We start from the raw sequence: 26282 nt of genomic DNA, 5'->3' as shown, positions 1-26282 counted from the left end.
ATGCATCTCCTTATCACATTTTTATTTGAAAAAAGGGGTAGAATTTTAAGGAAGGATTTTTTCCCCAGAGCAGTTTTCTTCTCCCACCAAACACAGTGCTTCCTTACAATTAACCCCTGAAGCATAAACCAAGAGTTAGCCTCACCTGGCCACCTCCTAAAAGCACTTACTATCTTGAAAGTCACAAGAAATCGACTATTAGAACTCTATCCTTGCTGATAAGATAAGGCTGTTGTGTTTTTTCAAACAATAGCCAGACTGCAGCACTTAGATTTATTTGCAGTGCCAGATAAATCTATGTAACGTGAGAAGAAGAAGGAGCAGGTTGTGTTTCTGTATGGAAGAAGGTTTGGAAGTAGTTAAAAATTATACAACTCTTTCTGAGAAACCAAGCTAGCCAAATGACAGGAGAGGAAGAAGGCCTTTATGACACAGTAAATGTTATTTGAGCTGGCTTTGAGAAAGGCTGGACCCTGTGGCGGCTGCTACAGACCTTAGAGCTGCCATATGTGTGACACAGTGTGGCTCTGGCACCAACAAACCCCTCTCCTTTTGCAGCTCCAGTTCACTGTCACTTGGGAAAGGCTTTTTTTGGGGTGGTTAAACCAACCCCACAGCCATCGGCCTGGAGCCCTCCTGTGTTTTTTGGGGGTCAGTAAGTGAACACAGCAAGGAGTGAGTCACAAACTGCCTTAGCAGGCTCTTCATTGATGCAGGCTTTTCTTGATGCATCAACCTTTTCCTACATTTCCCTATTTTGAGAAGGCCAGGAGCCACCAGCACAAGCAGCCAGCCAGAGGGAGATGGTGGAGCAGCAGAGATGCCTCTGTGCATAGGACATGAAATAATCTGAGAACAATAAAGACTTCTCCAGCTTTCCTCCCATCCAACTACCTGGAAATGGCTGAGCTGCCAGCAGGGAGTCACTGTGGGTGGGCCAGGAGATCATGACAGTACTTGTTTATCATTTCATTACCTTGATGAACAACAAAGCCTCAAAAGTCTGTCTGTCTGTCTGCTGATGGCTCGTTGTCTTCGGATGTAATTAATGCAGTGTTTCTATCATAACCCAAGAACAAGAGATTTGTGAAGTTCCCTGCTCCCCACTAACAGCTTCTGCTGCCTGTCCTGGAGGGTTCTGCTGCAGAGCAAGAACAGAGGACTGTGAGCAGAGGAAAACAGGCTTTTTTCAGAACAAAACAGTTCTCTGAATCAGTCACTGCACTGAAGGAGACACAGTAAGGTTTTATTTATGTGCACGCAGAGAAAGCTGTGACTATCAAATCTTCTCTATTGTTTCCACAGTAGGCTCTGCACCTATTTAAAATTAAAATCTGCACACAAGCACAGCTCTGTGATAAGAACTGTGTGTTATGTACCTATACTTATTAGAGATTTTTCATGGAATTTCTTAGTAGTAATTTCCAATTGGAAATAGAGGAAAGTAAAATATATTCTGAAACTTGAACAACTGATTTTTCTCTCCTGGAAATCCCATTAAAATCCACTGCCTTTCTAGTTTTATACACTTATTGTGGTTTTAACCCCAACCTGGCAACCCACCATCACAAAGCCACGCACTCAGTGCCCCACCAGCTGGATGGGGAAGAGAATCACAAGCGTCAAAGTGAGGAAATTTGTGGAATGAGGCAAAAAAAAAAAAAAAAATCAAAAAAAAACTCAATCCATGAGATTTGAATTGCTCTTCACTTAGTGCTACCTTCATGCCCACAATAAATATAGTGTCAAAAGAGGGTTTGAATCTTTAAAAATAGTATTTTTATCATTTAAAGTGCTGTAAGTCAGTGGTGAAGCTGTCTCCAGTGGAACTGAAAGGAGGGAGGAAAAAAGTTTAGTGAGATCGATCTAAAACCTGCAGTCACCACTTAGTACATCATAAATTAGGATAGCTGGGATGAAATTCTGTTCTCAACTCCAGCTTCACATCATCAGTGTGACAGAAAAACTTGTGAGTCTGAATCCTTTAAGAACACATCCTGTACCAGGTAGCAGAGTGGCTGTGCTAGCTCTCTCCCCCTTGCTCTCTGCAGCCTGGAGTTCAAACTTAAAAAAAGAAATGCGGCATGGAGCACTTCCTTAGTCAGTCACAGCAGTGAGATTTGGAAGTTTTGCTGTTTTCCTGGGTAGAAACCTGATTCCTGTAAGCATAGTTAGCTAGGAAGACATAGGAAGACAGTGGGTGCAAGACAGGCTGCCCATAGGAGCCCTGTAGCTCCTGGAGGAGAGTAATTCTGACCTGGTGAAACCACAGCCTCTTCCAGAGAACATAAACATCCTACCCCATGCAGATTAATTTTGTGGGTTTTTGTTGAAAACACCTGTACATGCTCCTGGTACTCCTTACGTTCTTACAAATAGTTCTTAACATTTAAAAATTTCCAGAAGAAGTGACAGAGAACGATACCCAAATGAATCAGTTAGACATCCTGTGGTCTCCAGAGTGCCCTTCACTGTTAAATTCCACATTCCTTTCTCTGGTGTGAAACCTAGGGATATGGAAACAGGAGACAACTTCCTTTCACACTCTTGATATTGTTACCATGCACGACTTTCCCTTGAACACCACACACCATTTCACATCCGTTTTTTAAGTTAGCTCCTTTGTCAGAGTGTGGCCTCCTTTTGAGACAAACTCCTGCCACGGCACCAGAGATATCACAGAGACCCTCAGAGCTGTGCCTGGGTCACAGTCTGGTTCAGATCAGTAGAGTGATAACAAAAAGTGCATTTGGCTGCAGGGGAAATAGGTGCTGCATGTTTTGGGTACCTAAGCCTGCAGAAAACAGCCCTTCAGTGCCACAAGTACCAACAAAGCTCATGGTAGCCAGGACTGAAAGAAAATAGACGTTCTCCATCCTTGCAAATTGGCCTGGCATCAAATTCCATCAACAATGCCTGAGAGAGAGAGGCTCTTGGGAGAGAGGAAATAGTTGTATAAACATTTATTCTATAAATAGAATATACCAAATTAGGCGGAGGCAGAGCATGAGAGCTGCTGGAAAGGAACAAAAGGCTCAATACATGGACTGTGGTTTAGGAGTCACCTGCCCATGAAGCTGAAGCCCAAGTCCAAGTCCTTCAAATCACATCACTTTGCCTGTTTCTAACATTACTCCTCTCATGCTAAAGCACCTATTTGGAATAAGCTTTGACACACCTCAGAGGGCAGGGAATAAGTACATTTTCTTAGCCAGTGGCTGTGAAGGCTTTGCTCAGAGCCACACAGTCAGAAGTCAATTTATATTTTAAAACAAAGTTTGAGATGCCCTGCAGCCAGCTAGCAAGAAGGCAGGCAGTGAGGAGATAAACTGCAGAGGAGCTGAGGTAAGAAAAAGAGGGGAAAAGAAGAGAAAGGGAGATTTTTCAGCTGGCATAATAACAGGCACACTTGGGGAAACGGGACTGCACCTGCCTGTTTTTTTCATGTAGCAGAAGATAAGGGGAGAAGAGAAAACAAGAGCTCTCCCCTTCAGGGAGAGAAGAGCTGGCATACTCCAGTGGAGAGGCCAGTTGTGGTTTGGAAGAGAAGGAGCATAATTAATGAGGTTTGTAAGGCTGTCTGCACTTTTGCTGGGCTATACAGTCAGCTGCATTCCTCTGGCCATTAAAGACTAAGGAATACTATTTCTCCAGCTTGTCACGTGGACCTCCCATTTCTTTTTCAGAAGTCCCAAAGCAAACTGTGTGCAGAAGCTTTTGCCTCCATGGCAGACTGCTGCTAGGGCCAGGGCCACCACTGATGTCACTGATTTAACCCAGCCATCAACGAGCCCAAACAAGCTCACTCACTGTACCTGCAACGGGACTGGGGAGGGAATTAGAAGGGTAATGGGACGAGATAAATACAGTTTAATAAGGAAGGAAAAACCACACACACAAGGAAAGCAAAACAAGGAATTCATTCACCCTGGGCAGGCAGGTGTTCAGCCATGCCCAGAAAGCTGAGCTCCATCAAGGTGGCTTGGGAAGACAAAGGCCATCACTCTGAACACGGCCCCTTCCTCCTTCTCCCCCAGCTCTGCTTGCTGACCCTGACACCACATGGTCTGGAATATCCCTCTGGTCAGTTGGGATCAGCTCTCCCAGCTGTGTCTCCTCCCAAATCCTTGTGGATCCCCTCACTGGCAGAGCAGTGTGAGAAGCAGGAAAGAACTTGATGCTGTGCAAGTTGTCTTCAGCAATAAAAAAAAATACGTAGTTTATCTAGATTGTTTTCAGCACAGGGCCAAAACAGCCCTATCCAGTAGCCTAGCTGCTCTGAAGAAAATGAACTTTACAGCAGCCAAACCCAGGTGATACGTGCTGGTGGATGGCAGGGTGCACCTTGCAGGACACAGGTCCCTAAAGCTCCTTCACAGCAAGGATTAGTTTCTGTCCTCTTAATGGGCTCAAGAACTCCTAATCCCGGTTTTGTGCTGCCGGCTGGCTTGCCCTCTTCACGGAGCTTCCCCAGGAAGGAGAGGCGGCTGGAGGGAGCGCCTGCCACCCTGCCTGGTTGGAAAAGTGCTTGGCCAGTGTCTGCCAGTGCCCAGCTGATGACACTGTGTCCCAGGCAGGCTGCCCAGCTGGAGGAGAAGGCGATTCACCCGTGCCTGGCTGGAAAAGCCTACATGCCTTTTTTGGCCAAATGGCTTTTCTCTGGCATTTATATGTAATAGTGTTTTTACCCAATCCTCCTGGGGGCATGACTTCTTCTGAAGTAGTTGCAGTTTTGCTCAGACCAACAGAAGTTGTTGGGCCCATCTGGACAGCTTTGTCAAAGGTCGGAGGGGCAAAGACAAGCCAGAGAGATGGAGGGCTTGAATTTGCCAGCACTTGTGCTGGCTTTGACATGGTCTGCACCATCCCAGGTGTTCTGCCACACCACCATAAGACCTGAGTCTAGGTTTTGCCTCTGAATGAAATGTAGACAAAGTGCTGCTTCTATTTATTGTTGTCTATTTTTGTTGTCTTGTGAAGAATGTGGTGCTAACAAGGGACTCTTCATCTTCTACTTTAATGCTACTTGAAAAGTGAAGTTCAAACCCACCCTACATAAGAGTCTTTGTTTAAGTAATTTTAAGGTGATATGGTTAAAAGTACTTAAAAGTGTATTCCTTCACTCCACTTTGCTTGCTGAGGGGGTCAGTGCCAAGAGCAGTTGAAAATCCCACCAAGACATTTTATAGGAGTGGCACCCCTTGTTTCTTCCACAGAGAAAGGAGTTGCACAGATGTGCAAGGAAATAGCAAAATACCCACTTTAACTGCTGCCAGCAGAAAGCAAGGAGATTAAAGCTTTAAATAGCAGCAGAATTTCTTGGCCATCAACTGATCTTGTAAAAAGCAGGGCAGATATTTCAATATACTTCACCATCAGAGCAAGCCAGAGTTGGAAACAGCTTCCGTTCTTTTTTCCTTTCTCTGATTCTGATGTTTAATCTGTGAGACAGACAGATTTTATATCCAGATTGACAAGTGACAGAGAGAAAGAGAGAGAGGTGGAAAGGTGAGGAACTTTGTCCCAGGTTTCAGAAGCAGAGTTGGGGTGTGCAGGCATGGCTGTGTGACACCTCAGGTGTGAGATGGAGGCGAAGTGACATGAAGGGAAGGTCTGGGTGGAGGAGAGGTGTAGATCATACAGATAATGCAAGGATCGAATCATACACATTGTGCAACACTTGGGTGCTACCTGCATGCAGGGAGCACTGAGTCACACAGCTTATCTCAGAACAGAGCTGTCATCAGCAGGATCTTGCATTTTTCTGGGGACTATTTTTTCTGTCACAAGTTCTCAGCAAACTAACTGGTTTGTTAGAGCCAAACCAGCCATTTGCTGGTTTGTTAGAGGCCTAGAACAGATGTAAAATAGAGCAGTGTGCTCCAGGAGGGAAACCAGAGGAAGGAAAAAAAATGTCACCATTTCCTTTTAGAGAGTTGCATTCAGTATCCAGCTGGAACAGTGGGAGCACCATTGCTGTGGGGTTTCCAAAGCCAGGAGCTGCTGTGTATCCATGCATGCTGTGGGAACCAGTGGTACACTGCCAGGACATTAAATTCAATTCCCTAATGAGCTCTCAGCTGCTATCAAGATCCAGCAACCCCAGAAAACTCAATTTTGCAAGGATCTGCAGAGAAATGGGCAGGTCTGGTTTGGTTTCTTGATCATGCCTTGGGTAAAGAGCAGGCCAGGAGTGTCTCAGAATAATAAGTATGCATCAACACACACAAAGTTGAAGTAAATGCAATTACGTATGGAGGATTTTGCAGAGCTGAGACTAACACTGGGTCGCTGCAGGTTCATGAGGGAAGCTGTGGGCAGCCTAAAACCTTTGCAGGTGGCTCTTATAACCATACCCTCCTGGCTGTGCTGGGACAAGGGTACCACACAGAAAGTTTGCTCTTCAGCACTGGTGTGAGCACAGCACCCTGCAGAGAAATGCTTCTTGCTGGCAGCCCATGATGAAAATTGCTTCCTGGCTTCTTTGTGACACTGCTCAAATTCCCAGTGAGTTTCAGAGAATATGCACTTACTGTCATGCTGTTTCTGTGTCAAAATTACTCAGCAGTGTGTTTAAAATGTGGTTATGATAGAGCATTATTATACTTATGGGTTTTACTTGCTACTCAGCCATGTATTTCACAGCCACAATGGTGTATCTATAATCTATAATATATGTAATAATATATAATAACATATAAATGGGTAATATCAGTATCAATTATATTACCCATTACTCGTGGCATTAAACACATCTCTGTAATGAAAAATTACTTAGTGATATAATATTATTATAATATTAAAAATTATAATATAAAATATTAAAGTAATAATATTATATCACTATAAAATTAGTGATATTATTATTTCATGGTAGCTGGGGAGTACCAAAGCCCACTGAAGCTTTAGCACAGGCTGTAAAGACACCTGGAGGATAAATCAGGCTTAGTGTTTTGTTACTATGACATAGACCCAAAGCAAAGCATGTACCACGGATACTGGGGGGCGTCTATTGAACCTGTAGACCAGAAGGTCAACCTTTTAGCATTTCAAGGGAAATGTAAAAGATATCAACAATTAAATAAATAGTCCTTCATAATTATGAGTGAGGGAATGTATTGTGTGATAGCCAAGCTGTTGTGGCTGTCACAAGAGTTTATAGAATGTTAATTTGCTCTGATATTATCTTTTTTCCACCCCACTGTATTTTAACAGGTCATCAGAAACTGTGTCTCAGAATCTGAGGGGTTAATGCTCCTGAGTGCCCTGATAAGCCCTGACCCCCACTTTGGGGCTGCCACAGTTCTGGGAGTCCTACTGAGCCCAGGCTCCCCTCAGGAATGGGTGTCCCAGCCCTAGGGGTGCTGCAAAGTTTAAGAGACCCCCTAAGAAAAGAGAGCATCCTGCCTGGGGGTGTCCCAGGGCTCCTGCCCAGGAAAAAGGGTCCTGTGAGGGTCCGAGGCCACACTGCTGCCACCCCAAGGGGCAACACTTGGCCGTGCCGGGCCACCTTGTCCCTGTGGAAGCCACCACCACGCCCCAGCAGTGCCCCAGCCCTGTCCCCTTCCAGCAGCTGTCCCCGTCCCTAAACCCCAGACTCCTCCAGCCCCGGATCGAAGGCTCCCAGCCCTGCAGCGCCCTGGTGCGGGCAGAGAGCGCTCAGGAGCCGCCTTTATTCTCCCGCAATAGGAGTTTATTAACAGAGACGGGTACAAACGGTCCTAACAGCAGTCAAACGCAAAAAAAAAAAAAAAAAAAATCATAACAATAAACAAGCAAAAAATAATCATATCAATAAGCAAAACTTCATAACAATGGACAATAATTATTTCTAGCTATAAACAAACGCAAACACAATCGTAACGCTAAATACCACCCAAGATCCATCCGAACAAACCAGCCCAAGCCGAGGTGCATCCCCGGCCAAGGGAGCCCTTCCTCCAGCCCCAGCTCCGGCGTTCCCCCGAGCGCTCACGGGTCTCGCCCGCGCTTGAAAAGCGTCCGGCGGCCGCGCTGTCTCTGCCTGCGGAACCTGTGCAGCTCCTCCCTGAAAGCCGGGTCCTGCATGGGCCGATAGTCCCGGGGCTCGCAGTGGTCCTGCAAGCCACGGCTCCGTCAGCCCCCGCAGCAAAGCCCCCGGCCCACGGCACCCGTCCCGGGCCAAAGCCAGCGCCCCCGGCCCGGAGATGCCCTCCCATGGCAGGGAAGGGGCTCGGAGCAGCGCCGCCCCTCCCCACTGCCCTGCGCCCCCCGCCCCAGTTCCTCCTGGGGATACCTGGGGACACCGGCAGGGGACTCACCGGGAACTGGAAGAAGAACTCGCGGTACCCGCCGTTCAAGACGTAGAGCTCGGGGTAGTGCAGCTGCGGGTACCTGTGGCAGGAGCGATCCCTCTCCCGCAGGAATTTGCACCTGTGGCCGGGCAAAGCCCACAGCATCAGCCCTGTGCGGGGGCCCCGGCCTGCCCGGGGGGCTGGGACATCCCTGTGTGCCCCCCGTGCCCTCACTCACATTTTGGGCCCCCGCTCAACAGAGAACTCGCAGTGGAAGATGACGATCACCCTCTTGCCGGCGTCCTGGGCCACGATGGGCTGCTCCAGCAGGGATTTCTCCACGTCCCGCTGCAGCGGCAGGTTGACAGCGCCCTGGGTGGGGAGACACAGGCGCCTTTTTCCCCCTCTGCCTCCAGTTTCGTTTTCTGCAGGGGTCCAAGGACGCTGCCACTCCCCTCCTTTTCCCCCCACCATCATGCTTCTCTTTCCAACTGGGAATCAATCCTTTAGCGGGTTGCCACGGTGTGTTCCAGGGGCTGCTCTGCCCCTTCGGGCGGCTCTGGACCCTTCATGGGGGGGGCTGTTCAACCCCTCCGGGGGGTCAGAGGGGCTCTGGTGGGGCTGCTTCACTTCTGAGAGTATCTTTGGAGTTGCCGCTTTATCTCTCGGACGCCACTCCATGGAATCCCGGGGTATCCAGAATCCTCCGCTCAACCTCTGGTGGTGAGCTCGTGGGGCTCGGACACCTCCCTTCCCTCCCAGCCCCGGGGCAGCTCTGACCTTGATGTGGCCCCCCTGGTACTCGTAAGGGTAGCGGCAGTCCACGACCACGCTGCGCTCGACGAAGCTGCTGTAGCGCCCCGTCAGCACCTTCTCCAGCTGCGGGGGGAGTGCATCACCAAGGGGGAACACACGGGGCCCGGGGGGGGAACAGGAAGGCAGCCCCTCGGGGGGCTGCGGAAGGATCGCTGTCCCCTTACCGTGTCAGGAGAGATGTACTTCAGGCTCGGATCCTTCCCCTCCACCGTCGGCAGGAGGTAAGGCTGGAGGAGACACGTCTTGGGCTCATCGCCGTCCCAGGGCCGCCTCCCGGGGCAGCTGTCCCCCCAGCCCCGGAGCCCCCCGTGGCCGGTTCTGCAGCCCCGGGCGGGGAAGGGGCATGTGCCACATACACATGCCTGTGGCACGGAACGGAGCAGAGGAGCAGTGATTGGGCTCTTCACCCGCTGCAGGCTGGGCAAGTCACAGCCCCAAGACCCTGTGTCCACAAGCAAGGGCCACCAGCTTGCTTTGGGCTCTCTTTGGCGGCACTGTGGGGCTCCGATGGTAGTCCCTGCTCAGAATAACGGGGGCAGCGCCCCCAGAGCTGCCCCATCCTCGTGGCCCTACCTTGGAGAAGTCCCCAATGAGCTCCTGGTCATCGTTGGCCAGCAGGTTCTCGATCTCCTGGAGCTGGACAGACCCACAAGGCTCCAGCCACACTCCCTGCAGAGGCACCAACCAAGACACCCCCAGATGTCAGCAGGGGCTCTGGCACAGCTAGACAGTGGCCCAGTTCTGCCAGGGACAGGCTGGCTCTCCCCCGACACCTTCCCCATCACCCACCGGCTCCAGGGATGCCTCCTGCTGAGGGCTGCCGGCCACACTCCTCTGCCGCTTGGCCTCGGAAGGGCTGTCCCTGTCCGAGGGCCATCTCCGCTTCGGGACGGGCCCGGGGACACTGCCGGGCACCGAGGGCGCACGGAAGAGCTGCCGGCGCTGGTCCGGCTTCCCCGGATGCTGTGGAAAGAGCCCGCGCTGTTGCCTGGGGGTCTGGCAGGGCTGGTGCTGTTCACCAACCAGTCCCCGCCTCAGGGTCCTTCGGCCCCAGACCCCTCTTCGGACACGCCGAGAAGGGACTGTGGGGCCCCATCCAATGCCAAAAGTGGCCATGTACCAGCATTGCCTCTTCCTTCTTTATCACTGGCGTGGTCACCGGCTTCTCCATTCCCTGGGGCACGGTGGAATCACGGTGCCACGGCAGCACCTGGGGAGACTGGGGGGAGAGGCAGAGATCGTGAAGGGGACAAGTCCTGCCAGCTGCTTCCCACCCCCAGACAGGGACGAATCCCGTACCCAAGGTCCATCCACCTCTAAGTTCCTTGGAGGTTTGGAGTCACAGTGTGCTCCCCAGCCCGCCCATCTCCCACACGCACACGCCTCCGCGGAGGCTGGAGCTGCCACTTGCTCATCTACCCGTAGCTCCCCTGGACTGGTCCAGCCTCTCTCACCAGCTCTGGTGTGCCGCCTGGGCGCTTGGCAAACAGGTCCCTCCTGGCAGCCCCGTGGCCGGCGGGCAGCCGGCTGCGCTGGCCCAGCTTCTGCAGCTTCTTGGGGACAAAGCCCTCCTGCAGCGGGGGGGACACGGCGTCAGCATCCCTGTGCCCCCTCCCTGACCCCCCAGGTCTTGCCGCGCCCCTCACCTCATCTTCGGGCTCGTCCTGCCACCGCCGCACTCTGTCCCTGCTCATCTGGAGCTGGGAGATGGTCTTCCGCACCGGGCTGGCTTCCAGCTGCCACTGCTGTGGGACAGCCAGGGTGTGAGCAGTCCTGCACAGCCCTGCCTCCTCTCCTGGCTTCATCCTCCTCATCTCGGCTCGGCTGGAGAACCGGCAGGATCCTGCACAGCCTCCAGCACTCACCGGCAAGGAGCGGATTCTATGGCGAAGGAGCTTCCTGCTGCAAGAGCCGGGAGAGGAAAGAATCGAATGACTGCAGGTGTCCCGGACTGCTGTGTCCCACTCCTCTGCCATTGTCACCTCCATCCTCTGTGTCCTCAGGGTGGGGTAAGACTCCCTCCCCCCCCAGGGCTGTCAGAGCTCCCCAAAGGGACCTGGGACAAAAGCACTTCCAGGCACTGAGCGAACACCGACAGCCTGAGTTGGACCCCAGGAGGGTCACTGGCACAGCCTGGCTTTTGGGTCTGGGACAGGGACAGCCTGGGCACGTGGACAGCCTGGCATTCCCGTCCTGCCCCAGGGACAGAGCCCCTTCATGTACTCTTTGAGAGCACTGCCAGACTCCGCGATGGTTTTCTGGAAGCAGCGGGGAGAGCGGAGATGGGATTTACAGGGAATGCCGTCCGCGTCCCCGCCCAAGCAGCCCAGGTTGTCAGCCCCCAGACACAGACTGGAGGTCACCGCCGGATGCGCAGCCCCCAGCCGGGTTGAGACCGGGCCCTGCTGCTCGGGAGAGGCAGGGCAGGGAAAGGGGCCTGGGGGACACGGGGATGGGGCCACTCACTCTTCTTGCACGGCTGCGGAGCTCTGCCACGTGTGGGAGTCCGGACCCGATCCTGCGGGGGGAACAAGGGACAGGGGTAGCCCCGGTGTGGAGATCGGGTCCCGGCCCCATCCCGGGGCCCCGGGCAGGACGGGACCGGGCCGGGAGCTGCCCGGCAGACGGGTGGCAGCGCCGTTGGGAGCAGCGGTGCCGCACGGAATGTCGCGTGTCACCCTGAGCGGGGACCCCAGCGGATCGGTTCCTGACTGAGCCCCAGGCAGTGCAGTGTCCGCTCCTGCCCAGCGCTCCCCACAAGCTGCCCCGCCTCGACCGCCTCGTCCAAGCCCTGCCGAGACACCCCCGAGCCCCCTCCGACACCCTCGGCACGACCCCGGGGCTGGGGCCGGTTGCGGACAGCTGCGGGGCGGAGCAACCGCATCCCTCACCTGCATCCGTGGGCTGCGGGGAGAGCGAGTCCCGGGAAGCCACCGGCTGCGGGGCCAGCGAGTGCCAGAGCCGCGGGAGGGGCGGCCTCCCGTGCCGCCTCCTCGGGGTGTCCCGGTGCCTGCGGGCGGTCGGGTCGGGTCAGTGCCCCGGGTGCCCCGAGCCCCTTGCTGCCCTGGCGGGTCGGGGGCCGGAGCTGAAGGAGGGCATCCCAAAAGGCACGGCCCACACGGCCGTGTCCCGCCCGAGGAATCTCACGCGGGGCGGGCGGACAAAGCCAGCCCGCGGCCCCGCGCACCCCCTCACCTGTCCGGGCCCACCGGCTCAGCCCTGTCCAGCGGCGTGAGCGGGGCCGTGCCCGGGGACGCCAGCGGGGACACGGCCACCATCAGCCCGGGCAGCCCGCGGCCGCCGCGCAGGGACATGGCCCGAGCAGGGAGCGAGCGAGCGAGGCTCGAGCCCCGGCAATGACCGGGGTTAGGGGACAAGAGATGACAAGAAGAGGTGAAAAAAGATGACGGGTGACAGGGGGAAGTTGGAAAGAGGCGGTGAGAGGCAATAAAAGGTGACCAGAGGTGACCAGCGGTGACCAGAGGTGACCAGCGGTGACAGGTGACACCGCTTCTCTCCTGTTTACAGCAATAACAACAGCGGCACCCGCAGCCAATGAGAGGTCGCGGCGGGCACGAGGGGACGCCGCCGGCCAATGGGAGGCCGCGGAGGGCGCGAGGGGGACGTCCGCCGGCCAATGGGAGGCGCGCGGGGCGCTTGGGGGCGGAGCCCCAGCCGAGGGGGCGGTTTCGGCGCGGGAACGGGGCGGGGCCAAGCCTGGTCCCTGAGGGGACGCTCGGTCGGCCCTCGCGGCTGTCGTGTGCCACCTACAACACAGTGAAAACATGCCCTGACAGCACCCACCCAGTGCCACGTCCGGCCGCACGAAAGCAAGGCTGAAATTCCAGAGGTTGGGTTTTTATTGGTGGACTTTCTGTTTTTATAGGCGCTTGTGAGTGGCCTGCTCCATTTATGTCTTATTTCTGTATTAAACATAACTAAAATTCCTTAATTGCCACTTTTGCTTAAGGACACTTGCTTTCTTTGCTCTTGCTGTAGAATCCCTGGTGTTTTATTTCCTGTATGGCTCCTCACGGATGTGCCCACACAGTTGCAATTTTAATAGAGGTAAAAATCGTAATCTAGAACTAATCCCAAGCATTTGATTTGACTATGCCTCCCTTTTCTCTCAGCTGGAGATGAAACCTGCCCAAACACTCCATGGGTGTTTGGAAGGCACTTGTTGCACTGGTGAGAGGCAACAGCTCTGACACAACCCTGCAGAAAGCACCGCTTCCTCCTGCTCATGCCGAATTCCATGTGTTTCTGAATATATGCATGTATTTATATATACATTAGAAATTCTGAGAAAGCTGTGTCACTCCAGTGACATTTTATGCTATTCAAGTATTGTCACCTGCTACTTTTAAAACATTTTAAGAGCTTAATGGAGAATCCGATGAAAACTCAAATTGCAGGTGATTTCAGATCAAGGCCTTTTTTTTTGTCCCCTTTTGTGCAGTCATTTCTTTTGTGACCAGTAAATGGCATTTCTGTTTTCTGCTTTTAACTGCTCAGTCCCGAGGGCAAAATTAGGTGGTCTTCCTGGTACCCCAGAACCCCCTTTATTATTCCCTCCCCACCTTTGATTTTAGATGTGCTCATTCTCCCAGATGTACTGCAGCCCTCCTACAGAAGAGATGGGAACTCACACACAGTTTCAGGACCTGCCAGTTAATCTGGGCACAATAAATTTCAGTGACTTACATCTTCCTCTGCAAGCTGCCTTTCAGCACAGCAGCAGTCCAAAAGTTAGATTTGCTCTTGGTCAGCTACGATGCGGCTTTGAAATACAAAGGAAAAGGGGCAAAAAAAAAAATAGCAGGGTCTCAGTGAGCTTGTGAAGGCCTTCGTGGAGTGTCACCAACATATAAAGAAAGAGGGATTGGGCACTGGAAGTTGCTGCCCAGGGAGGTGGTAGAGTCACTGTTGCAGGAGGTGTTTAAGAAAGGCTGGATGTTGCACCAAGTGGCATGCTCTGTTTGACAAGGTGGTGTTCAGTCACAGCTTGGACCTGATGATCTCAAAGGTCTTTCCCAACCTAGCTGATCCTGCAATTCTGTATTTTGTAGTGATTTTTTTGGAAATGTTAGATTCAATTTAAATACGCCAACGTTTGTGGTTCTTTTCTTTATTTCTAGGCTTTCTTCTGCCTGACACCAGAAGTGCTAAATGAAAAGCCAGGAAGGGCACGGTGCATCCTTAAAAACTTTATTGGAGTGGCACGGTGCAGACTGCAAGTACAGTCACGAGTCTAAGTATCCCCAACTTCAGTCCCTGCGCCATCCCTGCCCGCAGACCCTGGGCTTTGCTGCTAGCAGCCACCTCTGCCAGCCCACAGCAGAGCTGGACGCGTGTCAGGAGGTGCAGAAGGACATCCTGACACCCACGGCAGTGGCGGCAGCCCAGGGCTGCGGCAGCCGACCCGCGAGAGGCGCCTGGCCGTGCCTGACCTCGCAGGGAACAGGAGAAACGGGGCTTTGCTCCTGCAGCAACACCTTCAGCCCCATCTCTGAGGTCCCTGCTGGAGTGCCAGGAACAGGAGGACTAGAAACAGTGCAAAATAAGGTAAAAAGGAGCCCGGCCCTGGACCTGAGCTTTGATCTTGCTGAGGCTTGTTTCCCTCCTTTCCTTCCCCACCCTTTCGGTTGGTAGCTGTTACATTTTTAATTTGTCCAGTCCAGGAGACTCCTGAAATTATGAGATAACAGTACAGATAAAATTGGAAACAATGGTAATAATAATAATTAAAACAAAAGTTCTGCCCTAGTGTGTTGTAACTACTGCTAAAGGCAGCATCCCAAATACCAGCTTGATGTCCAGACGTGCTGGAAGAAGCGGCTCATCCCCATTTTCTCACTCTTTAGCCACCCCTCAGCTGGCCTGCAGCTTCCCACCAGGAACTGGCCTGAGCAGAAGGCTGCAAAGCCCAGCTAAGGGTAACTAAAGCTCACTATATTCCAGAATACTTAATGCATCCACTGCAACATTAAAAAATGCTAGCACATATGAACTCTTCAGAGATTTACAGGCACTATGTGAAGATTATGTGCAAAAGTCTGCATATAGATTTTTCTTTTTTTTTTCTTTTTTTTTTTTTTTTTTTTTGCATAGCTCTTCATTGATGCAATATATTTCCTGCAAATAGAAAGCATTCTTTCCCCCTGAATGCTGAAGGAAATTACAAAAATGTCAGACTATGTGAGTCTTAATGAAGTGAATTGCTGGGGGAAAGAAACAAACCTGAGATTACTACTGGGAAAAAAGAAAAGATGAGAAAATGTCCAGCAAGTATCAGTGTACAAAAACCACCCAGAATAACTATAAGCTTTTGGCATCAGCTTTTGTTCTTCAAGAATAATAATCCACCCACAGGAACAAGACATTTTACATGATGCAGCAGGATCCTGGGACAGGGGGAGAAAACAAGACAAAAAAATAATATCAGAGTGCTTATCTTCCATTAATTGGAAATAAAACTCACAACATAAATCTGGGAAGAATTATGGGAACTAAGCCTCCACATGGGTCCAGAGCAGAGGTAATGATACAAGGTCAGTATCCTGAAGATCATAACTCCCTGCTGAGATGTGCTTGATCCTCATTACTCTGTGAAGATGTCTTAGGGAAGTAGCACTTCACACCTTGGAAAGCTTGGAATTCCACCAGCCTAAAGGAGTTTAGCTAGTTCTGTACAAGCTGAATGGATAAAGGTTTCCTGCCTGGGAACCCTGAAGTGCAAAGTCATCCCAAGCATTTTGATTTAGCAGCAGTTTTAACCATGTCCTGTTTGGTTCAAGGACTGCTAGCAAAACTCGTCTTTAATTCACAAGCATGAAATTGTCTTTGTGGTAGCCCAGGGAACAGGGAAGAAAAAAAAAAATCTCACCTGGTAAGGTTAACGTTTAGCTTGTTTTCTGCTTCTCAGATTTGCTGCTGGAGGACTGTCCCTTTGCCTAAAGAGGGGATGAGACAATGAGAAACTGAACCAAGCTAAAACCTGAAATCAGGCAGTGACAAAACACTCATCAGAATCACAGTTAAGACATAAATACAGTCTGCACCTGAAATACAGATAGTTTAGCAAGAGTATTTGTGACTCCTGCTGTGTACAAATATTTTCACCTTTTCACCATCAACTGCTTTCTTTCAGGCAGAGTGGGTTATGTCTGACCTCATCATTCCCTGTTCCTAAACACCCTTTTACCCACAGCAGTGATCAGGCCACAGCTCAGAACATCCTCCTGAAGAGGAGATAAAGACACCCCTCAGTTTTACACAGAGAACTGCAAGTCAGTTCTGTGGTCTCACAAAAAGTACCTGTGGTGATTTGATAATAACAGCAAGCAGAAATCCCATCACTGACATGTGAAATGTAAAATTCCCAGAGTAGATGTAATCATCTGATTCGCACATATCCTCTGTGAGGAAAACATGATGGAACAAGCTTCACCCTGACCTGAATCAATTTTCTCTAATTCTGGATTAAAAAAAAAGCTAAGCAACCCTTCTTACCTTCCCCTTCTTCCCACTTTTTCTGAATACAGAAACAGCTGCCTGCCTTTTCACACCATGTTCATTCATACTTTTTTATGAAAGTATGTAGGTCTTCATTAATTTTAAAGAATTAATTTATGATAATAACTTGGGAATCTGGCTGTGGTTGTAGGAGCACTTTTTAATCACTTTTCGGATGCTGTTACTCAAAACTGTCAAGAAATGAGAGAAGTGGTGGGGATCCTGCCTGAGGCAGCTATAGGGAGGCAAAGTAGAACTCTTAGATCTACAAATCTGGGAAGAACCTGAGGAGCATGCACCCCTGCCCCTTCAGAGAACAACACTCTGAAAGATACATATTTTTTTTTTTTTGCCCCTGTTTATTTCCAGTTTCTCTTGAAATAGAAAGGGGACCTTTTCCTATGTTCATATTTACAAAAATGGATCAAATTCAACATATTAATGTAAAACTCCCTCCAAATTAACAACCCTGGAATATAAGTCCAGAATCCAGCTGCCCCTCTTGTATGACTGCCCATACCATAATAAAAGTGTTTGTACCGTTTTAGGGTCTCTGGGCTTTCCTTTATCCTTTGAGCTTGGCTTAGTGGTCGTAGATTCCTTTCCACTTTTGTCCTACACTCCAAAGAAAAAAAAAAATTACAGTTACAAGGAGAATAGAGCACTGGTGGCTCCTGCTTTGGTATCTGCCAAAACACAGTATTTTGAATAGGTCTGGCAGCAACACAGGCCATCCTGACAGGAGACTACATCAGAAAAAAACCTGGTACAGATGGGCAGATTTTGTATTTACCACCAAGCAATATGGCTGCAACAGCAGATTTAGCCCTGGATTTCAAGAGCAGATGAAGCAGCACTTGAAATACCAGTTGTCCTGTCTTCAGCTGCCTGAGGGTTTTGTGCTGAGGGAAGCCCCTGGTGGGCACTGCAGTGGCCAGAAGAGCTGGCTGTTTGGAGACAGCTCTTTCCTCCAGGAATACAGCTGATTTGAACCTCAAGTTTCAAAGTGGCTGCTCATTTTCTCAATTGCAGGACCTCTCCAGTCCATTCCTTCTCCCTTCTTCTTGTCAACTCTACTGTTTTCCCCTAGCATACCTGAAAGTCTTTGCTGCTCCCTGCTTTTTTCTCCACAAAACCCTCTTGAACTGTGTCTCAGCTCCAGCCAACAACCACTGCTACACAGTGCCTCCTATCAGTGAGCAGAGGTTTCTTTGCCTCTCTGCAGTTTTTGAACACTTAAAAACTGTTACCACATTTCTCTGCTCAACTTACTTCTCCAAGCCTGTCTGCAAGGCTCTAATTAACACAAACCTTCCTTCTTCCAAATATCGAGTACACAGCAAAATACATCCAACTTCCACTGCAGAAGTGAGACAATCCCTGCATCTGGACAGGCTTCCTATAAATCTAAAATGAGTGACTGGAAAGTGAGGAATGAGAAACTCTTTATTCTGCAAGTTATTAGCAGAAAATGTCCTACCTTTGAGTGCTGGGGTGTAGCAGGAGCCTTTGCACAAGTATCAAAGTCACCTGATAAGGCATCAATAGCTGCACTGTCATCCATAGGTTTCTGCAATAATTTTAATTTTGAAGTCACAAAATGTGCAACCTAACTTCCCACAGTCAAATTAGTGGTTCAGGAACTTATGTCTGCTTTGATTATTCCTTTTCTTAAAGAAAAACACACCTGAACTCCACACATATGTCAGAGACATCTATTTGAGGATCCCAAGATGCATGATTTCCTGAACAATCATAATGCAGGTTGTACATAAAAACTGCATTTGTTGTGAAGAGTTACACCTCACAGAAGTTTTAAATTCCACTACTGTTCCTATTACCACCTTCATTTATGAGTATTTGCAATTAATCACCCCTTAATCCTACAGAGATGCAACTTTGAAACAAAATCAGAGCCCACAGCATGAAAAAAAAAACACCACAGAATAAATATCACAAATATAAAAAAACTCTCAATAAACCCCATCATAAATGTTACCTTCTTTCCTTTGTGCTTCACATCATCCTTTGCTATTGGCTTTGCTGGTTTACTCTTGTAAAGAAAAAAAGCAGATCCTCATTCATTTTGAACCAGACAGATAAGTTTAAAAATACAAGTACTTACATATGGCACTACTGGGTGTTCCCAGATTGCCAATTAACCTGCACTGTTCTGAATAGATTTCTTTAGTAGTTCAAAGTGATTTATTTGTTCAGACTACCCAGTTGAAAAAGAAAAAAAAATTAACAAAACAAGAACAAAACTTTTTTTTCCCTTTTGTTTTTTTCATTTATAAGCATGCGAGGATAGAGCTACTCTCACTGAAGAATATTTCCACGTTTTACCCTAATATATAAATACAGAACAGACACTCACTTATTCCACTTGTAATTCCAAAGAGGACAGACTGGCTCAGATAGACTCAATTTCCACTGCTGCAAATAAAAACTATGGAAGTTTTTCCTTACCTGCTCACTTGACTCCAGAAGTTTTCGATAGTCAGGTGGGATTGTTTCATCTCTCTCTCCAAGCTTGTCTCTGTGTTCAGATTTAGCCTTTTCCTGAAAGTATTTAATTTTAAAAAATCTTTATTTCCCATGTTAGAATTATTAGCAATCAACAAGTCAGAGGGCATATCAGATTCAGGACAGATATCCTTTTTCACTTTAAAATTTTAAAACTACTGAGAAAACCCCTATATATTAATTTCACTTTGAGTTGTGTTTCATGCCTGAAAGTTTTAAAAATTACATTTATTTTTCAACTTATGCTGCTCTCATTTTTGGCAGCATACCAGGTAGATGCCACACAGAACACCACAAGGAGGTTTCAAAGCAGACTGCTGAAGAACATTTTTGTCTTTCTTAATGCAGACATTTTTGAAATCTCTTTTTTCTTTTTCCTCCAGTTAAGGTTCCAGCCTAAACTTATTGATAGGCAGCATATGGTGATTTTGCTTTTCCCCAGTAATGAACTTTACCTTAGCTATTTCAAATTAAAATTTATTTACTACTATTATGCAGAAATTTATTTTCTTGTTAGCAGAAGGGCCTTTATAGGATTTTATGAAAGACTAAATGAAGACAAAACCAGCAGAAACAAGGAAGTTTAAAAATATGCCTGATTAAGTGAACTTGTGGTTATAAAAGTCAAACCTTGACAAAAAGAGGGCCAGAAAATAAATTCTAGAAACTGAGGCCCAAGAAGACACCTGGAAAATGATGAGAATAATGGCAATGAAAGGCACTGAACTAAAATTATTTCAAATCTCCCTTTACATTTCAACACTTGCCCTCAAGTGGCTAAAGTACATTGACCAAATAATTTTTCACAGAACACATAAGTAATCTGGCTGACTGAAAAGTGGTTGATATACCTGTAAGTAAGAACATGGATTTTTTTTTTCTCCAATAACCTTACTCTTACAACATCTGAAATCCCAATGCCATATACTCCTGTGAGCGTATGGCAGCCATTGCAGGTTCTGGGGGATTTGGAGGGGGTTTTCTTGTTGGTTTAGTTTATTCCCTCCCAGCCCTCCTTCTCCCCAAATAGCTCAAGTTTCAGAATGTCTTTTGTTACCTTCACTTCATCCACAAGCGGTTTGTTCTCATCAGGGTCAGGTTCCCTCTGTCCCAGGGAATCAGACAGGAGATCCAAGGCTTCATCCATCTCTTTTCCTCCCTAACAAAGCAGAAACACATTTGTGAAAGCACATCTGCTGCATGTGATGTAATTCATCAATCTACTGTAAGTACTGGCTAATGAACTGTAGAACTTGAGTGAACAAAGAGCACTCCTGTCATACTTGCAGTGTAGCACAATAGCTGGAGAAAAATACAGAATATTTCTGACCTGCAGAAAACACAATTTCAATAAGGGCTTATGGAATTTTCTTGAATAGTTTTATTTTTTTTTTAATAAATAAGCCAAGCTGCTTTAATGAGAACAGATCTATGAAATAATTGGCTATTGTTTGGCAATCAATGTTTGGCAATTACCATGGATTTTGCAATTTTATACAGAACCTGGATAGAAAAAGAGCCCTTAAAGCCAACACAGCCAGGAGGAGCTTTATATTCCCCTTCCAAGCCAGGCTGGCAGCACAGGGCAAGATCCCTCAGCATGGATCAAAATGCTTGAGCAACATTACAATAAACACCAGGAAGGAAAGCTCCCCTGGTATTCAAAGGTGGTACTGCCTGTGGAACTCAGTTGAAAATTGAGTGTCCACTCATTCTTTTCTTCTCAATTTTTTTTCCCTAGGGGAACATTTTCCTTCTCTGCAATTGCCATTTTTAGCAATAAATTATTAAATTCTGCAGGAGTCCACACTGGTCACACTGCCTGGATCATGTTGCTGCCTCTTCTCACTACTCAGCCCCTTGTTTTGGGGTAAGAACCTACAGGAGAGGTTTCTTACAGTGGTAGAAGGTGCAGGGGCTGCTGAGTGCACTGAGGAAACCGTAGCAGCAGAGATCACATCCGAGGAACTTGCAGGCTTGGCACTATCCTTGGATTTCTGGAAGAACAAGGCACACAGGGGACCCTGAGAAAAACACCCATCAGACCAAAAAACACATCCAAAACACAGCACCCACAGAGCTGGTTTCTAGGATTTGCTTTTCCTGAGGAGCTTTTTTTATTTCAGATTGAAACACGCCCCCACACACACTCTGTGCAACTGCTCCTCATCTCAAGTTTGTTCTTCCATCTCAACCACTGGTTTAAACCTCACCATAGCTGAAGTTTAAACAGGTTTAACATTACTCCAAAAGATTTCACCAAGACATCTAATGTTCCCAAAAAACACTTTTTAAATCCTCAGCTACAAAGCAGTATTTATGCAAGTAACTGGTAAAAAGATAGGTCACATAACTACTTTTTTCTTTGTCTGTTTTTTAAAGTCCTGTACTTCTATTAACTTACTGCAAGAAGTATTTTAAATTTTTAGTTATTGCATTTCATTTCAGGAACTTTATATAAAGAAAACATTTAAAATGTCATGATTATTCAAACAACTTGTAAATAAAGATAGATTTCAAAAATCTAACATACCTTTAGTACAGCGGATGTAGATAATGGTGCAGGTGGTGGTGGAGAAGAGGAAAATCCTTCTGTCAAACCCTCTAAAAGATCATTTTCACTCATAGGCTGCAATCAGAAAGAAAAAGAAGAACTGTGTAAGTCTCTTTATCTCTTAAAAAGTAAGCAAGTAACATAGCCCATTTTTAAACTGAACACTGGGTTACCTGCTGAAATTTGGTAAGTAAGTCATGAATGAAACAGTTATTTGAAATCATCACTTTTTTACCTGTGACTTTTCTTCTGGTTTTGGTAGGAGTGGTTTTCCATCTTTATCCTATAAAGAAAAACATCCCTTGCATTAACCCTGAAACAGCCATGCAATTCAAGCACTCTGGGAGCATTCTCTGAGCAACAGAAAGTGTTACAGGGGACATGGACCTAACCAGCAGCTTCTGTAGCATCTATTGCTGCTACTCAAAATGCCACTTAAAACATCCAGGTCCTTGGGGTTTTCTTAACAGCTTTAACCAATCACAATTTATTTTTTTCTAAAATACCAGAATCTACTGAAAGACCCCCATGGACTAATCTGAGAATTATTTATCTGCAGGTACCTGCATCTAAACCACATCTATGCCCATGCAGGCATCCAATGATAGATGACAGCTATTTGTGGGAACTACAAACCAGAATTTCTATATATTACAAAAATGGCTGAACCAAAACATCAGTGCTTCAAAATGAAATGGGAGTCTCAGTTTCACCTATATGTTCTGAGGAATGAAAGGGAAGTAAGACTAAGTATATTAAATAAATTACTTTGGCTTCTGTTAATCTGTACTCTGGAGGAATTGTTTCTTCTTCTTCACCCAGTTTTTTGTATTGTTCATTTTTGGTTTTCTCCTGTGAAGGAAAAATAGGAATCACAGTAAGAAAAACAACTACCCATGGAAATTCACATGAGCAAGCTTCCAGTCTTCAGTCCTCTGATTCAAATTGGTCTTTCTCATTCAATCAGCCACCACTTACAAATCTCAGGAAAGTTAAAAGAAAACATTTTCTCTTGAGAAAGCCTTCATTCCCCTGCCTGTTTTTTCCTCTGTGTATTAGAAGTACTTCTACATATTTCAGTGAAGCTGGCAGAACTAAGTGAATAGAAAAGGGTGGACCAAAATCAAAAGTACCTCTGAATCTTAATTCTTGATATTTTTGCAAATGGACTCAACAGCTGTCTGGGCTGCATGCAGAGGAATGCTGAAAAGAGAAATCAGCAGCCCACTTCAAAAATTATTATCCCCATACAAGTTATGCTGGCAAAATGCCAACTAAGAGAAGGGACTAAAGCCAACTTTAGAACTCCTGCCTGGCAGAATTCCAGCCACTAGAAGGGCTGGCTTCTGACTCTGCCGAATTCCATCTGGATGAGGATGGCACACAGGGGCATTCAGACTGCCTATGAACAGCATTCTCTTCTATAGGATTTCAGTGGCTTGCTTATGGTTCCCTATTTAAATATATAAAGCCCAAAAGTTTTTTGCAAAATTCCAAATTTAAACCCCCTGTCATAAAGTTGGTTCCTTCAGAAAAAGTACCATACTGTATGCTATCCCTGATGTGCATCTTAATTCTGCTTCAGTTCAGCAGGACACACCAAAACACAGTTTTCAGAAAACTAAGGGAACTACTGCACTGCAATAGTCAGAATTATTAGGAAAGTGCATTCATTGTGTTGAAATCCTGCTGGTACTTCCTAAGCAGAACAGAACTGGTTTCAACAGTACATTTTGTTTGTAAAAAAAAGTGAAAACATAATGTCTACTTTGCTTGTGATCTGAGGAAATGGAGTAATGCTGAAGGTAATTACATAAGCAGTCTATTTTTTGAGGTCTGTTTCTTTTCTCTACCTTAATTTTGTCCACAGCAGGCTTTTTCTCATCTGGATCAGGCTTCCTCTTTCCTAGGCTACTGGACAAGGCTTCCAGTGCTTCATCTGACACAGGACCAACCTGCATGGGTGTTGATAAAGGAAAAAACAATTTTTAGTTTGACGAACCCTGGTTTTGTCTTTTCCTGCAGTCCCCATTAGGTTCACAAACAGTATCTCCTTTAGGGCAGGAAGAGCACAGAACACCACAGAATTATCAGTTTGGCTTCCTCTCTGAGGAAGGTCACTGACCATTCAGTCTGTGCTTGACTCAGATTTTTTTTTTTTTTTCTTTTTGTTTTTTTTTCTTCTGTGAACCACTCAGCCTTTGTGGGTTACCACTGTGGAGGAAGAATATGCAATACTGAAATGAGCATCCTGCCAACATGCTCCATCAGTCCATAAATGAAACACTGAGTTTTGCTTCAGCTCCAGCCGAAAAAGCTCCACTACTTACTGAAGGCACAGGAGCTCCAGACTGCACAGTGCAAGCTGTGGCACGGGGTACCACTTTATCCTCAGTGGCTTTTGCAGACACAGAACCTGATGGCTTCTGAAACAGAAAAATTTACACTGTATTTTAGTGAATATGCTTAGAAAACAATAAAATGTGCCTGTTAAATAGCTTATTTTTTCCTAAATACAGTACTAAATGAGAAAGAAAAATCTAAATTTAAAGGCAGAAGATGCTCAATGAAGAGCTGAGTGCCAATACTGCATATTCCACTAAAGACAATGGGAATGGTAAAACAGGAAGAGAAGAAAATGGTTTTTTTTGAAAGAACACTAGCACTACCAAGTTTTAGCAAAATTGTCAAGCGTCAGCTTCTCCAGTGAACCACGACTTACTTTGCTGGGCTTTGGTGCTTTGGGTTGTACTGCAGGCTGTGCAGGGCAGGCAAAGTCCTTTGAAAATTCATCAACAAGATCAGACTCACTCAAAGGCTGAAAAAAAAAAGCAAAAAACATGTGGCACAGGTGACTCGCTGCCTCTTTTTAATTTACTTTTTCAAGAACTGTATTTCAGCTACTCATAAAGCAGGAAACCATCTGTAGTTTACACTGAAATAACCTTTCACAATTATGTGCAACAAAACAGAATTAATTTTTGCTGTTAAGAAAAACATGCTTCAGAATAAGTTTCTGTGTTATCATAAGTTCATAAAAGGTAGAGAACTGTACATATAATATAAAACATAATACAGAGAACCAGGTACAGATATGTTCAAGACAGGGCTATTGAAAAGGAAAAATACAACCTCTTAATTAGGAAAAAAATGCTAATATTTACTAGCAGAACTAGAGCTCCCTGAAAGTTCCCTTAGCCTGTCCTCTGACCACTAACACTCAGTGGTTTTCACTGTGTGCGTTTTGGTGACCAAAAATGTAGTTTTAGTTTCCTGCTGTTTGTGATATATTACAATCTCCTGACACTATGTAAACTAGGCCTCTGCAATCCATGTATCCCTATCTATACACATAGATAGTTCCTGGGATCCTCCAAATTACTGTTCAAAGCTGAATGTTTAAAACTTTGCTAGTAGTGACGGCCATTCACCTGCTGCATGCAACTTAACAGCTAAGGGACAGATTCATAACGCATAAAATTACATTTCTGAAAGAGAAATCCCTCCCTCACTGCCTTTCCCTAATTCTTTATCAAGTGTCTCAACACGTAAGGCCCCACTTTTCATAATGCCTGAAACCCTCCTTCAGACACTAAATAAGAAAGGCATTTAGGTAGCAAATTTTATTCACTAAGAGTAATGCCACTGCTTAAGGCTAAAGAGTGGAGGCCCAAACACTAGCTGAAATCCTGAAGGAAGGACTTTGCCTTCACCAGAAATCATGGGAGAAGAGCAAGTGGCTGATGGTTCCCAGCTATTAACACAGTTTTTCCATTTTGTGGATTTTGGTTTCACTGATCTCAATATTAGGGGTGATGGGCCTAGCTCCCCCCAGAGCAGAACTGTTCCCTTTTTGTCCTCATGACAGGCCTGGCAGGAGTTCCCTTCTGTGCAGCTCTCAAACATCCACCACTCACGACAAACACACGTCTGAGACCTGAAATAGAAATTTTTAGAGACCAGAAGTCTTTTTTTTCCAGCACTTTGCACTCCCTCCATCCACACTTTAGCCCTGAAGTTCAGATTTCTGCCCACAAGGCACTCAAACTGGTCCTGAACTTCACACTCATTTCAGGAGAGCAGAGATTTCCTGTGCTTTTCCAAATTCTGGCAGCAGCACTCCTCAGCTCACAGAATTTCCAAAGTGGAGCCCTCAGTTTCTTCAGTGCACAGTTCCTTTGCTTTCTTCCTGTGCCTTTAAAATTAGTATTTACAACTATCTCTTTCAGTATTTTAATCCTCTCTTACACTTTCTAGGCCATGATGGATACTATTTGCAAAGTCCAGGTTTGTTCTCTGTGATGAGTAAAATGTCCACAGCAGCTTTTTTCCTTATTCCCAGTCAAATCCCTTTATATTTGATCACTAGCAAGAGGAAACTGTCAATAAAAGAAAGGATTTTCCTGCTTCACCTCTCTCTATCCTTAATAGCTCCAACAGACCTCTAGAATACTTTTTACTAAATCCCTACATTGCCTTTTTTTGAATAAGTAATAATTTTTGTAGCTCTCTCCTGTCTTGAACTCCTAAACCTTTTCCTTATATGAGCTCTTCATTCACAGAGAAGTGAATTTCAATAAAACCAACTTCCACCT

The 26282-nt window shown here is 46.8% G+C and overlaps 1 protein-coding gene across 1 annotated transcript in view; it reads right to left on the bottom strand.

Annotated features, from left to right (window-relative positions):
- Positions 1-14284: 14284 nt before the first annotated feature.
- The window catches only part of CAST (calpastatin), a 49621-nt gene continuing 37623 nt past the window's right edge, over positions 14285-26282 (bottom strand). Inside the window, exons 16-29 of the mRNA XM_031507329.2 lie at positions 24410-24505; positions 24018-24113; positions 23541-23642; positions 22456-22539; positions 21923-21970; positions 21667-21762; positions 21032-21130; positions 20191-20292; positions 19077-19169; positions 18607-18660; positions 18088-18177; positions 17148-17227; positions 15979-16045; positions 14285-15496 (exon numbers count right to left, since the gene is read on the bottom strand). Coding sequence (XP_031363189.2) covers positions 15988-16045; positions 17148-17227; positions 18088-18177; positions 18607-18660; positions 19077-19169; positions 20191-20292; positions 21032-21130; positions 21667-21762; positions 21923-21970; positions 22456-22539; positions 23541-23642; positions 24018-24113; positions 24410-24505 — 1098 coding nt within the window. The 3' untranslated portion in view covers positions 14285-15496; positions 15979-15987. The remainder of the gene's footprint in view (positions 15497-15978; positions 16046-17147; positions 17228-18087; positions 18178-18606; positions 18661-19076; positions 19170-20190; positions 20293-21031; positions 21131-21666; positions 21763-21922; positions 21971-22455; positions 22540-23540; positions 23643-24017; positions 24114-24409; positions 24506-26282) is intronic.

The sequence above is a fragment of the Lonchura striata genome, chromosome Z (assembly GCF_046129695.1).
Source record: "Lonchura striata isolate bLonStr1 chromosome Z, bLonStr1.mat, whole genome shotgun sequence".
In the NCBI taxonomy this organism is placed as follows: domain Eukaryota; kingdom Metazoa; phylum Chordata; class Aves; order Passeriformes; family Estrildidae; genus Lonchura; species Lonchura striata.
The sequence above is the reverse complement of the archived record's forward strand: the minus strand, read 5'-3'. Positions and strand labels throughout refer to the sequence as shown.